General features: G+C 53.9%; 1 protein-coding gene across 1 annotated transcript in view; it reads left to right on the top strand.

Moving 5' to 3' along the window:
• Positions 1-11,275, top strand: part of LOC144954694 (mitochondrial inner membrane protein OXA1L-like) — a 44,283-nt gene extending 33,008 nt beyond the window's left edge. The window contains exons 2-3 of the mRNA XM_078885131.1: positions 10,367-10,452; positions 10,976-11,275. Of these exons, the coding sequence (XP_078741257.1) occupies positions 10,367-10,452; positions 10,976-11,275 (386 nt within the window). The remainder of the gene's footprint in view (positions 1-10,366; positions 10,453-10,975) is intronic.
• Positions 11,276-12,500: the final 1,225 nt, after the last annotated feature.

The raw sequence follows: 12,500 nt of genomic DNA, 5'->3' as shown, positions 1-12,500 counted from the left end.
GTCACTGCGTGTCACTGTGTGTCTCTGCGTGTCACTGTGTGTCTCTGTGTGTCACTGTGTGTCTCTGCGTGTCACTGTGTGTCTCTGTGTGTCACTGTGTGTCTCTGTGTGTCACTGTGTGTCTCTGTGTGTCACTGCGTGTCTCTGTGTGTCACTGTGTGTCACTGTGTGTCACTGTGTGTCTCTATGTGTCACTGTGTGTCTCTGTGTCACTGTGTGTCTCTGTGTGTCACTGTGTGTCTCTGTGTGTCTCTGTGTGTCTCTGTGTCACTGTGTGTCTCTGTGTGTCTCTGTGTGTCACTGTGTGTCACTGTGTGTCTCTGTGTGTCACTGTGTGTCTCTGTGTCACTGTGTGTCTCTGTGTGTCTCTGTGTGTCACTGTGTGTCTCTGTGTGTCTCTGTGTGTCACTGTGTGTCTCTGTGTCACTGTGTGTCTCTGTGTGTCACTGTGTGTCTCTGCGTGTCACTGTGTGTCTCTGCGTGTCTCTGTGTGTCTCTGCGTGTCTCTGCGTGTCTCTGCGTGTCACTGTGTGTCTCTGTGTGTCACTGTGTGTCTCTGTGTGTCTCTGTGTGTCTCTGTGTGTCACTGTGTGTCTCTGTGTGTCTCTGCGTGTCTCTGTGTGTCTCTGTGTGTCACTGTGTGTCTCTGTGTGTCTCTGTGTGTCTCTGTGTGTCACTGTGTGTCTCTGTGTGTCACTGTGTGTCTCTGTGTGTCTCTGTGTGTCACTGTGTGTCTCTGTGTGTCTCTGCGTGTCTCTGTGTGTCACTGTGTGTCTCTGCGTGTCTCTGTGTGTCTCTGTGTGTCTCTGCGTGTCTCTGTGTGTCTCTGTGTGTCTCTGTGTGTCTCACTGTGTGTCTCTGTGTGTCTCTGTGTGTCTCTGTGTGTCACTGTGTGTCTCTGTGTGTCTCTGCGTGTCTCTGTGTGTCTCTGCGTGTCTCTGTGTGTGTCTGTGTGTCTCTGTGTGTCTCTGCGTGTCTCTGCGTGTCTCTGCGTGACTCTGTGTGTCTCTGCGTGTCTCTGTGTGTCTCTGCGTGTCTCTGTGTGTCTCTGTGTGACTCTGTGTGTCTCTGCGTGTCTCTGTGTGTCTCTGTGTGACTCTGTGTGACTCTGTGTGTCTCTGTGTGTCTCTGCGTGTCTCTGTGTGACTCTGTGTGTCTCTGCGTGTCTCTGTGTGTCTCTGCGTGTCTCTGTGTGACTCTGTGTGTCTCTGTGTGTCTCTGCGTGTCTCTGTGTGACTCTGTGTGTCTCTGCGTGTCTCTGTGTGTCTCTGCGTGTCTCTGTGTGACTCTGCGTGTCTCTGCGTGTCTCTGCGTGTCTCTGTGTGACTCTGTGTGTCTCTGTGTGTCTCTGCGTGTCTCTGTGTGTCTCTGCGTGTCTCTGTGTGTCTCTGTGTGACTCTGTGTGTCTCTGTGTGACTCTGTGTGTCACTGTGTGTCACTGTGTGTCTCTGCGTGTCTCTGAGTGTCACTGCGTGTCTCTGTGTGTCACTGTGTGTCACTGTGTGTCTCTGTGTGTCTCTGTGTGTCACTGCGTGTCACTGCGTGTCTCTGTGTGTCTCTGTGTGTCTCTGTGTGACTCTGTGTGTCACTGCGTGTCTCTGCGTGTCTCTGTGTGTCTCTGTGTGACTCTGTGTGTCACTGTGTGTCTCTGCGTGTCTCTGTGTGTCTCTGTGTGACTCTGTGTGTCACTGTGTGTCACTGCGTGTCACTGTGTGTCTCTGCGTGTCTCTGTGTGTCTCTGTGTGACTCTGTGTGTCACTGTGTGTCTCTGCGTGTCTCTGTGTGTCTCTGTGTGACTCTGTGTGTCTCTGCGTGTCTCTGTGTGTCTCTGCGTGTCTCTGTGTGTCTCTGTGTGACTCTGTGTGTCTCTGCGTGTCTCTGTGTGTCTCTGCGTGTCTCTGTGTGACTCTGTGTGTCACTGTGTGTCACTGCGTGTCACTGTGTGTCACTGTGTGACTCTGTGTGTCACTGTGTGTCACTGTGTGTCACTGCGTGTCACTGTGTGTCACTGTGTGTCACTGCGTGTCACTGCGTGTCACTGTGTGTCTCTGCGTGTCTCTGTGTGTCTCTGCGTGTCTCTGTGTGACTCTGTGTGTCACTGTGTGTCACTGTGTGTCACTGCGTGTCACTGCGTGTCTCTGCGTGTCACTGCGTGTCACTGTGTGTCTCTGTGTGTCTCTGTGTGTCTCTGTGTGTCTCTGTGTGTCACTGTGTGTTACTGTGTGTCACTTCGTGTCACTGTGTGTCACTGCGTGTCACTGTGTGTCACTGTGTGTCACTGCGTGTCACTGTGTGTCACTGTGTGTCACTGTGTGTCTCTGTGTGTCACTTTGTGTCACTGTGTGTCTCTGTGTGTCACTGCGTGTCTCTGTGTGTCACTGCGTGTCACTGTGTGTCACTGCGTGTCACTGTGTGTCACTGTGTGTCACTGTGTGTCACTGCGTGTCTCTGTGTGTCACTGCGTGTCACTGTGTGTCACTGTGTGTCACTGCGTGTCACTGCGTGTCTCTGTGTGTCACTGCGTGTCTCTGCGTGTCACTGCGTGTCACTGTGTGTCTCTGCGTGTCTCTGTGTGTCACTGCGTGTCACTGCGTGTCACTGCGTGTCACTGTGTGTCTCTGCGTGTCTCTGTGTGTCACTGCGTGTCACTGTGTGTCACTGTGTGTCACTGCGTGTCACTGTGTGTCACTGTGTGTCACTGCGTGTCTCTGCGTGTCTCTGTGTGTCTCTGTGTGTCTCTGCGTGTCTCTGTGTGTCTCTGCGTGTCTCTGCGTGTCTCTGTGTGTCTCTGTGTGTCTCTGTGTGTCACTGCGTGTCTCTGCGTGTCTCTGTGTGTCTCTGCGTGTCTCTGCGTGTCTCTGTGTGTCTCTGTGTGTCACTGCGTGTCTCTGTGTGTCACTGTGTGTCTCTGCGTGTCTCTGTGTGTCACTGTGTGTCACTGCGTGTCACTGTGTGTCTCTGTGTGTCACTGCGTGTCTCTGTGTGTCTCTGTGTGTCACTGCGTGTCTCTGTGTGTCACTGTGTGTCACTGCGTGTCTCTGTGTGTCACTGCGTGTTTCTGTGTGTCTCTGTGTGTCACTGCGTGTCACTGTGTGTCTCTGTGTGTCACTGCGTGTCTCTGTGTGTCACTGCGTGTCACTGTGTGTCACTGTGTGTCTCTGTGTGTCACTGTGTGTCACTGTGTGTCACTGTGTGTCTCTGTGTGTCACTGTGTGTCACTGCGTGTCTCTGTGTGTCACTGCGTGTCACTGCGTGTCTCTGTGTGTCTCTGCGTGTCACTGTGTGTCACTGTGTGTCTCTGTGTGTCACTGTGTGTCACTGCGTGTCACTGTGTGTCACTGTGTGTCTCTGTGTGTCACTGCGTGTCTCTGTGTGTCTCTGTGTGTCTCTGCGTGTCTCTGTGTGTCACTGTGTGTCACTGTGTGTCACTGCGTGTCTCTGTGTGTCTCTGCGTGTCACTGCGTGTCTCTGTGTGTCACTGCGAGTCTCTGTGTGTCACTGTGTGTCACTGCGTGTCTCTGTGTGTCACTGTGTGTCACTGTGTGTCACTGCGTGTCTCTGTGTGTCTCTGCGTGTCACTGCGTGTCTCTGTGTGTCACTGCGTGTCTCTGTGTGTCTCTGCGTGTCACTGCGTGTCACTGCGAGTCTCTGTGTGTCTCTGTGTGTCTCTGTGTGTCTCTGTGTGTCACTGCGTGTCACTGTGTGTCACTGCGTGTCTCTGTGTGTCTCTGTGTGTCTCTGCGTGTCACTGTGTGTCTCTGTGTGTCTCTGCGTGTCACTGTGTGTCTCTGTGTGTCACTGTGTGTCTCTGCGTGTCTCTGTGTGTCTCTGTGTGTCTCTGTGTGTCACTGCGTGTCTCTGCGTGTCTCTGCGTGTCACTGTGTGTCTCTGTGTGTCTCTGTGTGTCACTGCGTGTCACTGCGTGTCACTGCGTGTCTCTGTTTGTCACTGTGTGTCACTGTGTGTCACTGTGTGTCTCTGTGTGTCACTGTGTGTCACTGTGTGTCTCTGTGTGTCTCTGCGTGTCACTGTGTGTCACTGTGTGTCACTGTGTGTCTCTGTGTGTCACTGTGTGTCTCTGTGTGTCTCTGCGTGTCACTGTGTGTCACTGTGTGTCTCTGTGTGTCTCTGCGTGTCACTGTGTGTCACTGTGTGTCTCTGCGTGTCTCTGCGTGTCTCTGTGTGTCACTGTGTGTCACTGTGTGTCTCTGTGTGTCTCTGCGTGTCTCTGCGTGTCACTGTGTGTCACTGTGTGTCACTGTGTGTCACTGTGTGTCTCTGTGTGTCTCTGCGTGTCACTGTGTGTCACTGTGTGTCACTGTGTGTCTCTGTGTGTCACTGTGTGTCTCTGTGTGTCTCTGTGTGTCACTGTGTGTCTCTGTGTGTCACTGTGTGTCTCTGTGTGTCACTGTGTGTCACTGTGTGTCACTGTGTGTCACTGCGTGTCACTGTGTGTCACTGTGTGTCACTGTGTGTCTCTGTGTGTCTCTGCGTGTCACTGTGTGTCACTGTGTGTCTCTGTGTGTCACTGTGTGTCTCTGCGTGTCTCTGCGTGTCTCTGTGTGTCACTGTGTGTCTCTGCGTGTCTCTGTGTGTCTCTGTGTGTCACTGCGTGTCTCTGCGTGTCACTGCGTGTCACTGTGTGTCACTGCGTGTCACTGCGTGTCTCTGTGTGTCACTGCGTGTCACTGTGTGTCTCTGTGTGTCACTGTGTGTCACTGCGTGTCACTGCGTGTCTCTGCGTGTCTCTGTGTGTCACTGTGTGTCTCTGTGTGTCACTGTGTGTCACTGCGTGTCACTGTGTGTCACTGCGTGTCTCTGTGTGTCACTGCGTGTCACTGTGTGTCACTGTGTGTCTCTGTGTGTCACTGCGTGTCACTGTGTGTCTCTGCGTGACTCTGTGTGTCTCTGCGTGTCTCTGTGTGTCTCTGCGTGTCTCTGTGTGTTTCTGCGTGTCACTGTGTGTCACTGTGTGTCTCTGCGTGTCACTGTGTGTTTCTGCGTGTCTCTGCGTGTCTCTGTGTGTCTCTGTGTGACTCTGTGTGTCACTGTGTGTCTCTGCGTGTCTCTGTGTGTCTCTGTGTGACTCTGTGTGTCTCTGCGTGTCTCTGTGTGTCTCTGCGTGTCTCTGTGTGTCTCTGTGTGACTCTGTGTGTCTCTGCGTGTCTCTGTGTGTCTCTGCGTGTCTCTGTGTGACTCTGTGTGTCACTGTGTGTCACTGTGTGTCACTGCGTGTCACTGTGTGTCACTGTGTGACTCTGTGTGTCACTGTGTGTCACTGCGTGTCACTGTGTGTCACTGTGTGTCACTGCGTGTCACTGCGTGTCACTGTGTGTCTCTGCGTGTCTCTGTGTGTCTCTGCGTGTCTCTGTGTGACTCTGTGTGTCACTGTGTGTCACTGTGTGTCACTGCGTGTCACTGTGTGTCACTGCGTGTCACTGCGTGTCTCTGCGTGTCACTGCGTGTCACTGTGTGTCTCTGTGTGTCACTGTGTGTCACTGTGTGTCACTGCGTGTCACTGTGTGTCACTGCGTGTCACTGTGTGTCACTGCGTGTCACTGCGTGTCACTGTGTGTCACTGTGTGTCTCTGTGTGTCTCTGTGTGTCACTTTGTGTCACTGTGTGTCTCTGTGTGTCACTGCGTGTCTCTGTGTGTCACTGCGTGTCACTGTGTGTCACTGCGTGTCACTGCGTGTCACTGTGTCTCTGCGTGTCACTGTGTGTCACTGCGTGTCACTGCGTGTCTCTGTGTGTCACTGCGTGTCACTGCGTGTCACTGCGTGTCACTGTGTGTCTCTGTGTGTCACTGCGTGTCACTGCGTGTCACTGCGTGTCTCTGTGTGTCACTGCGTGTCACTGTGTGTCACTGCGTGTCACTGCGTGTCACTGTGTGTCACTGCGTGTCACTGCGTGTCACTGTGTGTCACTGTGTGTCACTGCGTGTCACTGTGTGTCACTGCGTGTCTCTGTGTGTCTCTGCGTGTCTCTGCGTGTCTCTGCGTGTCTCTGTGTGTCTCTGTGTGTCTCTGTGTGTCACTGTGTGTCTCTGTGTGTCTCTGCGTGTCTCTGCGTGTCTCTGTGTGTCACTGCGTGTCTCTGTGTGTCACTGTGTGTCTCTGCGTGTCTCTGTGTGTCACTGTGTGTCACTGCGTGTCACTGTGTGTCTCTGTGTGTCACTGCGTGTCTCTGTGTGTCTCTGTGTGTCACTGCGTGTCTCTGTGTGTCACTGTGTGTCACTGCGTGTCTCTGTGTGTCACTGCGTGTTTCTGTGTGTCTCTGTGTGTCACTGCGTGTCACTGTGTGTCTCTGTGTGTCACTGCGTGTCTCTGTGTGTCACTGCGTGTCACTGTGTGTCACTGTGTGTCTCTGTGTGTCTCTGTGTGTCACTGTGTGTCACTGTGTGTCACTGTGTGTCTCTGTGTGTCACTGTGTGTCACTGCGTGTCTCTGTGTGTCACTGCGTGTCACTGCGTGTCTCTGTGTGTCTCTGCGTGTCACTGTGTGTCACTGTGTGTCTCTGTGTGTCACTGTGTGTCACTGCGTGTCACTGTGTGTCACTGTGTGTCTCTGTGTGTCACTGCGTGTCTCTGTGTGTCTCTGTGTGTCTCTGCGCGTCTCTGTGTGTCACTGTGTGTCACTGTGTGTCACTGCGTGTCTCTGTGTGTCTCTGCGTGTCACTGCGTGTCTCTGTGTGTCACTGCGAGTCTCTGTGTGTCACTGTGTGTCACTGCGTGTCTCTGTGTGTCACTGCGAGTCTCTGTGTGTCTCTGTGTGTCTCTGTGTGTCTCTGTGTGTCTCTGTGTGTCACTGCGTGTCACTGTGTGTCACTGCGTGTCTCTGTGTGTCTCTGTGTGTCTCTGCGTGTCACTGTGTGTCTCTGTGTGTCTCTGCGTGTCACTGTGTGTCTCTGTGTGTCACTGTGTGTCACTGCGTGTCTCTGTGTGTCACTGTGTGTCTCTGTGTGTCTCTGCGTGTCACTGCGTGTCTCTGTGTGTCACTGTGTGTCTCTGTGTGTCTCTGCGTGTCACTGCGTGTCACTGTGTGTCACTGCGTGTCTCTGCGTGTCACTGCGTGTCTCTGTGTGTCTCTGTGTGTCACTGCGTGTCTCTGTGTGTCACTGTGTGTCACTGCGTGTCTCTGTGTGTCACTGTGTGTCACTGTGTGTCACTGTGTGTCTCTGTGTGTCACTGCGTGTCTCTGTGTGTCACTGCGTGTCTCTGCGTGTCACTGTGTGTCTCTGTGTGTCACTGTGTGTCTCTGTGTGTCACTGTGTGTCACTGCGTGTCACTGTGTGTCACTGCGTGTCTCTGTGTGTCATTGCGTGTCACTGTGTGTCACTGCGTGTCACTGTGTGTCTCTGTGTGTCACTGTGTGTCACTGCGTGTCACTGCGTGTCTCTGTGTGTCTCTGCGTGTCACTGTGTGTCACTGCGTGTCACTGTGTGTCACTGTGTGTCACTGCGTGTCACTGTGTGTCACTGCGTGTCACTGTGTGTCTCTGTGTGTCACTGTGTGTCACTGCGTGTCACTGTGTGTCTCTGTGTGTCACTGCGTGTCACTGTGTGTCTCTGTGTGTCACTGTGTGTCACTGCGTGTCACTGTGTGTCTCTGTGTGTCTCTGTGTGTCACTGCGTGTCACTGTGTGTCTCTGTGTGTCACTGTGTGTCACTGCGTGTCACTGTGTGTCTCTGTGTGTCACTGTGTGTCACTGCGTGTCACTGCGTGTCACTGTGTGTCACTGTGTGTCTCTGTGTGTCACTGTGTGTCACTGTGTGTCACTGCGTGTCACTGTGTGTCTCTGTGTGTCACTGCGTGTCACTGTGTGTCTCTGTGTGTCACTGTGTGTCACTGCGTGTCACTGCGTGTCTCTGCGTGTCACTGCGTGTCTCTGTGTGTCACTGCGTGTCACTGCGTGTCACTGCGTGTCACTGCGTGTCACTGTGTGTCACTGTGTGTCTCTGTGTGTCACTGCGTGTCTCTGTGTGTCACTGCGTGTCACTGCGTGTCTCTGTGTGTCACTGTGTGTCACTGCGTGTCTCTGTGTGTCACTGCGTGTCTCTGCGTGTCACTGTGTGTCACTGCGTGTCACTGTGTGTCACTGCGTGTCTCTGCGTGTCACTGCGTGTCACTGTGTGTCTCTGTGTGTCACTGTGTGTCACTGTGTGTCACTGCGTGTCTCTGCGTGTCACTGCGTGTCTCTGTGTGTCTCTGTGTGTCACTGTGTGTCACTGCGTGTCTCTGTGTGTCACTGCGTGTCACTGTGTGTCTCTGTGTGTCACTGCGTGTCTCTGTGTGTCACTGTGTGTCTCTGCGTGTCACTGTGTGTCACTGCGTGTCACTGTGTGTCTCTGTGTGTCACTGTGTGTCTCTGTGTGTCACTGCGTGTCTCTGCGTGTCACTGTGTGTCACTGCGTGTCACTGTGTGTCACTGCGTGTCTCTGTGTGTCACTGCGTGTCACTGTGTGTCTCTGTGTGTCACTGCGTGTCTCTGTGTGTCACTGTGTGTCACTGCGTGTCACTGTGTGTCTCTGTGTGTCACTGTGTGTCACTGCGTGTCACTGCGTGTCTCTGCGTGTCACTGTGTGTCACTGTGTGTCACTGTGTGTCTCTGTGTGTCACTGCGTGTCACTGTGTGTCTCTGCGTGACTCAGTGTGTCTCTGCGTGTCTCTGTGTGTCTCTGCGTGTCTCTGTGTGTCTCTGCGTGTCACTGCGTGTCACTGTGTGTCACTGCGTGTCTCTGTGTGTCTCTGTGTGTCACTGTGTGTCACTGCGTGTCACTGTGTGTCACTGTGTGTCACTGCGTGTCTCTGTGTGTCTCTGTGTGTCACTGTGTGTCTCTGTGTGTCTCTGCGTGTCTCTGTGTGACTCTGTGTGTCACTGTGTGTCACTGTGTGTCACTGCGTGTCACTGTGTGTCACTGCGTGTCACTGCGTGTCTCTGCGTGTCACTGCGTGTCACTGTGTGTCTCTGTGTGTCTCTGTGTGTCTCTGTGTGTCACTGTGTGTCACTGTGTGTCACTGTGTGTCACTGTGTGTCACTGCGTGTCACTGTGTGTCACTGTGTGTCACTGTGTGTCTCTGTGTGTCTCTGTGTGTCACTTTGTGTCACTGTGTGTCTCTGTGTGTCACTGCGTGTCTCTGTGTGTCACTGCGTGTCACTGTGTGTCACTGCGTGTCACTGCGTGTCTCTGTGTGTCTCTGTGTGTCACTGTGTGTCTCTGTGTGTCTCTGTGTGTCACTGTGTGTCACTGTGTGTCACTGCGTGTCACTGTGTGTCACTGTGTGTCACTGTGTGTCTCTGTGTGTCTCTGTGTGTCACTTTGTGTCACTGTGTGTCTCTGTGTGTCACTGCGTGTCTCTGTGTGTCACTGCGTGTCACTGTGTGTCACTGCGTGTCTCTGCGTGTCTCTGTGTGTCTCTGTGTGTCTCTGTGTGTCTCTGCGTGTCTCTGTGTGTCTCTGCGTGTCTCTGTGTGTCTCTGTGTGTCTCTGCGTGTCTCTGCGTGTCTCTGTGTGTCTCTGTGTGTCTCTGTGTGTCTCTGCGTGTCTCTGCGTGTCTCTGTGTGTCTCTGTGTGTCTCTGTGTGTCTCTGCGTGTCACTGTGTGTCTCTGTGTGTCTCTGTGTGTCTCTGTGTGTCACTGTGTGTCACTGTGTGTCTCTGTGTGTCTCTGTGTGTCTCTGCGTGTCTCTGTGTGTCTCTGTGTGTCTCTGTGTGTCACTGTGTGTCTCTGCGTGTCTCTGTGTGTCTCTGCGTGTCTCTGTGTGTCTCTGTGTGTCTCTGCGTGTCTCTGTGTGTCTCTGTGTGTCTCTGTGTGTCTCTGCGTGTCTCTGCGTGTCTCTGCGTGTCTCTGCGTGTCTCTGTGTGTCTCTGTGGGTCTCTGTGGGTCTCTGTGTGTCTCTGTGTCTCTCTGCGTGTCTCTGCGTGTCACTGTGTGTCACTGCGTGTCACTGCGTGTCACTGTGTGTCACTGTGTGTCACTGTGTGTCACTGCGTGTCTCTGTGTGTCTCTGCGTGTCACTGTGTGTCTCTGTGTGTCACTGTGTGTCTCTGCGTGTCACTGCGTGTCACTGTGTGTCACTGCGTGTCACTGTGTGTCACTGTGTGTCTCTGCGTGTCACTGCGTGTCTCTGTGTGTCTCTGCGTGTCACTGCGTGTCACTGTGTGTCACTGTGTGTCACTGCGTGTCACTGTGTGTCACTGTGTGTCACTGCGTGTCTCTGTGTGTCTCTGCGTGTCACTGCGTGTCACTGTGTGTCTCTGCGTGTCACTGCGTGTCACTGTGTGTCACTGCGTGTCACTGTGTGTCACTGCGTGTCTCTGTGTCTCTCTGCGTGTCTCTGCGTGTCTCTCTGCGTGGCTGAGCACAGTCTCCAAGGCTCACACGGAGCTGACCTCCTTCTACAAGAAGCACAAGATCAACCCCCTCAAGTGCTTCCTCGTGCCAATGGTCCAGGTGTGTGCGCCATCGCGTGTGTGTGTGCGCGTGCGTGTGTGTGTGCGTGCGCGTGTGCGTGTGTGCGTGTGTGCGCGTGTGTGTGCGCCATCGCGTGTGTGTGTGTGCGTGTGTGTGTGCGCGTGCGTGTGCGTGTGTGTGTGTGCGTGTGTGTGCGTGTGTGCGCGTGTGTGCGCGTGTGTGCGCGTGCGTGTGTGTGTGCGTGTGTGTGCATGTGTGCGCGTGTGCGTGTGTGCATGCGTGTGTGTGTGTGTGCGTGTGTGTGTGTGTGTGCGCGTGCGTGTGTGTGCGCGTGTGCGCGTGCGTGTGCGCGTGTGCCGGTCCTGGGCCTCCTCTAGGTCGACTCAGCCTCAAACGAGTAACCTGCTGCCGTGCGCATTAAACATCGCTGGCACTGGGGCAGGCAAAGGCGGCCGGGCGTCGTGCTGCCCACCCACCCCGTCGTGCGCCGTGCACTTGCCCCGACAGTCGTCCGAGGCTACGCGGCGGACCTCTACCTCTTTGTGTCGTCGCCCTCCACCAGATGCCGATCTTCCTGTCCTTCTTCATGGCGCTGAGGAAGATGGCCGAGCTGCCCGTGCCCAGCATGGAGGTGGGAGGCGCCCTCTGGTTCAACAACCTCACGGCGGCCGATCCGTTCTACGTTCTGCCCATCGCCTCCACGCTCACCATGCTCGCCGTGCTGGAGGTCCGTCGATCATCGCTGTCACCTCGCCCGCCCGTGCGCAGTGGCCTACGCAGCGAAGGGATAGGGGCCTGGGTTCGATTCTCAACTCTCGGGGTGGGGAGGGGACGCCGCAGTGAGCGAGCGGAGTTTGTGTGATCGACCCCCTGTTCTGCGGAGTGAGCGAGTGGAGTTTGTGTGATCTCCCCCTGTTCTACAGAGTGAGTGAGTGGAGTTTGTGTGATCACCCCCTGTTCTACAGAGTGGAGTTTGTGTGACCACCCCCTTGTTCTACAGAGTGAGAGAGTGGAGTTTGTGTGATCTCCCCCTGTTCTACAGAGTGGAGTTTGTGTGATCTCCCCCTGTTCTACAGAGTGAGTGAGTGGAGCTTGTGTGATCTCCCCCTGTTCTACAGAGTGGAGTTTGTGTGATCTCCCCCTTGTTCTACAGAGTGAGTGAGTGGAGTTTGTGTGATCTCCCCCTGTTCTACAGAGTGAGTGAGTGGAGTTTGTCTGATCTCCCCCTGTTCTACAGAGTAAGTGGAGTTTGTGTGATCTCCCCCTGTTCTACAGAGTGAGTGGAGTTTGTGTGATCTCCCCCTGTTCTACAGAGTGAGTGGAGTTTGTGTGATCTCCCCCTGTTCTACAGAGTGAGTGAGTGGAGTTTGTGTGATCTCCCCCTGTTCTACAGAGTGAGTGAGTGGAGTTTGTGTGATCTCCCCCTGTTCTACAGAGTGAGTGGAGTTTGTGTGATCTCCCCCTGTTCTACGGAGTGAGAGTGAGTGGAGTTTGTGTGATCTCCCCCTGTTCTACAGAGTGAGTGGAGTTTGTGTGATCTCCCCCTGTTCTACAGAGTGAGTGAGTGGCGTTTGTGTGATCTCCCCCTGTTCTACAGAGTGAGTGAGTGGAGTTTGTGTGATCTCCCCCTGTTCTACAGAGTGAGTGAGTGGAGTTTGTCTGATCTCCCCCTGTTCTACAGAGTAAGTGAGTGGAGTTTGTGTGATCTCCCCCTGTTCTACAGAGTAAGTGAGTGGAGTTTGTGTGATCTCCCCCTGTTCTACAGAGTGAGTGAGTGGAGTTTGTGTGATCTCCCCCTGTTCTACAGAGTGAGTGAGTGGAGTTTGTGTGATCTCCCCCTGTTCTACAGAGTGAGTGAGTGGAGTTTGTGTGATCCCCCCCTGTTCTACAGAGTGAGTGAGTGGAGTTTGTGTGATCTCCCCCTGTTCTACAGAGTGAGTGGAGTTTGTGTGATCTCCCCCTGTTTTACAGAGTGAGTGAGTGGAGTTTGTGTGATCTCCCCCTGTTCTACAGAGTGAGTGGAGTTTGTGTGATCTCCCCCTGTTCTACAGAGTGAGTGAGTGGAGTTTGTGTGATCTCCCCCTGTT

The sequence above is a fragment of the Lampetra fluviatilis genome, unplaced genomic scaffold, assembly GCF_964198595.1.
Source record: "Lampetra fluviatilis unplaced genomic scaffold, kcLamFluv1.1 SCAFFOLD_656, whole genome shotgun sequence".
Taxonomy (NCBI): Eukaryota; Metazoa; Chordata; class Hyperoartia; order Petromyzontiformes; family Petromyzontidae; genus Lampetra; species Lampetra fluviatilis.
The sequence above is the reverse complement of the archived record's forward strand: the minus strand, read 5'-3'. Positions and strand labels throughout refer to the sequence as shown.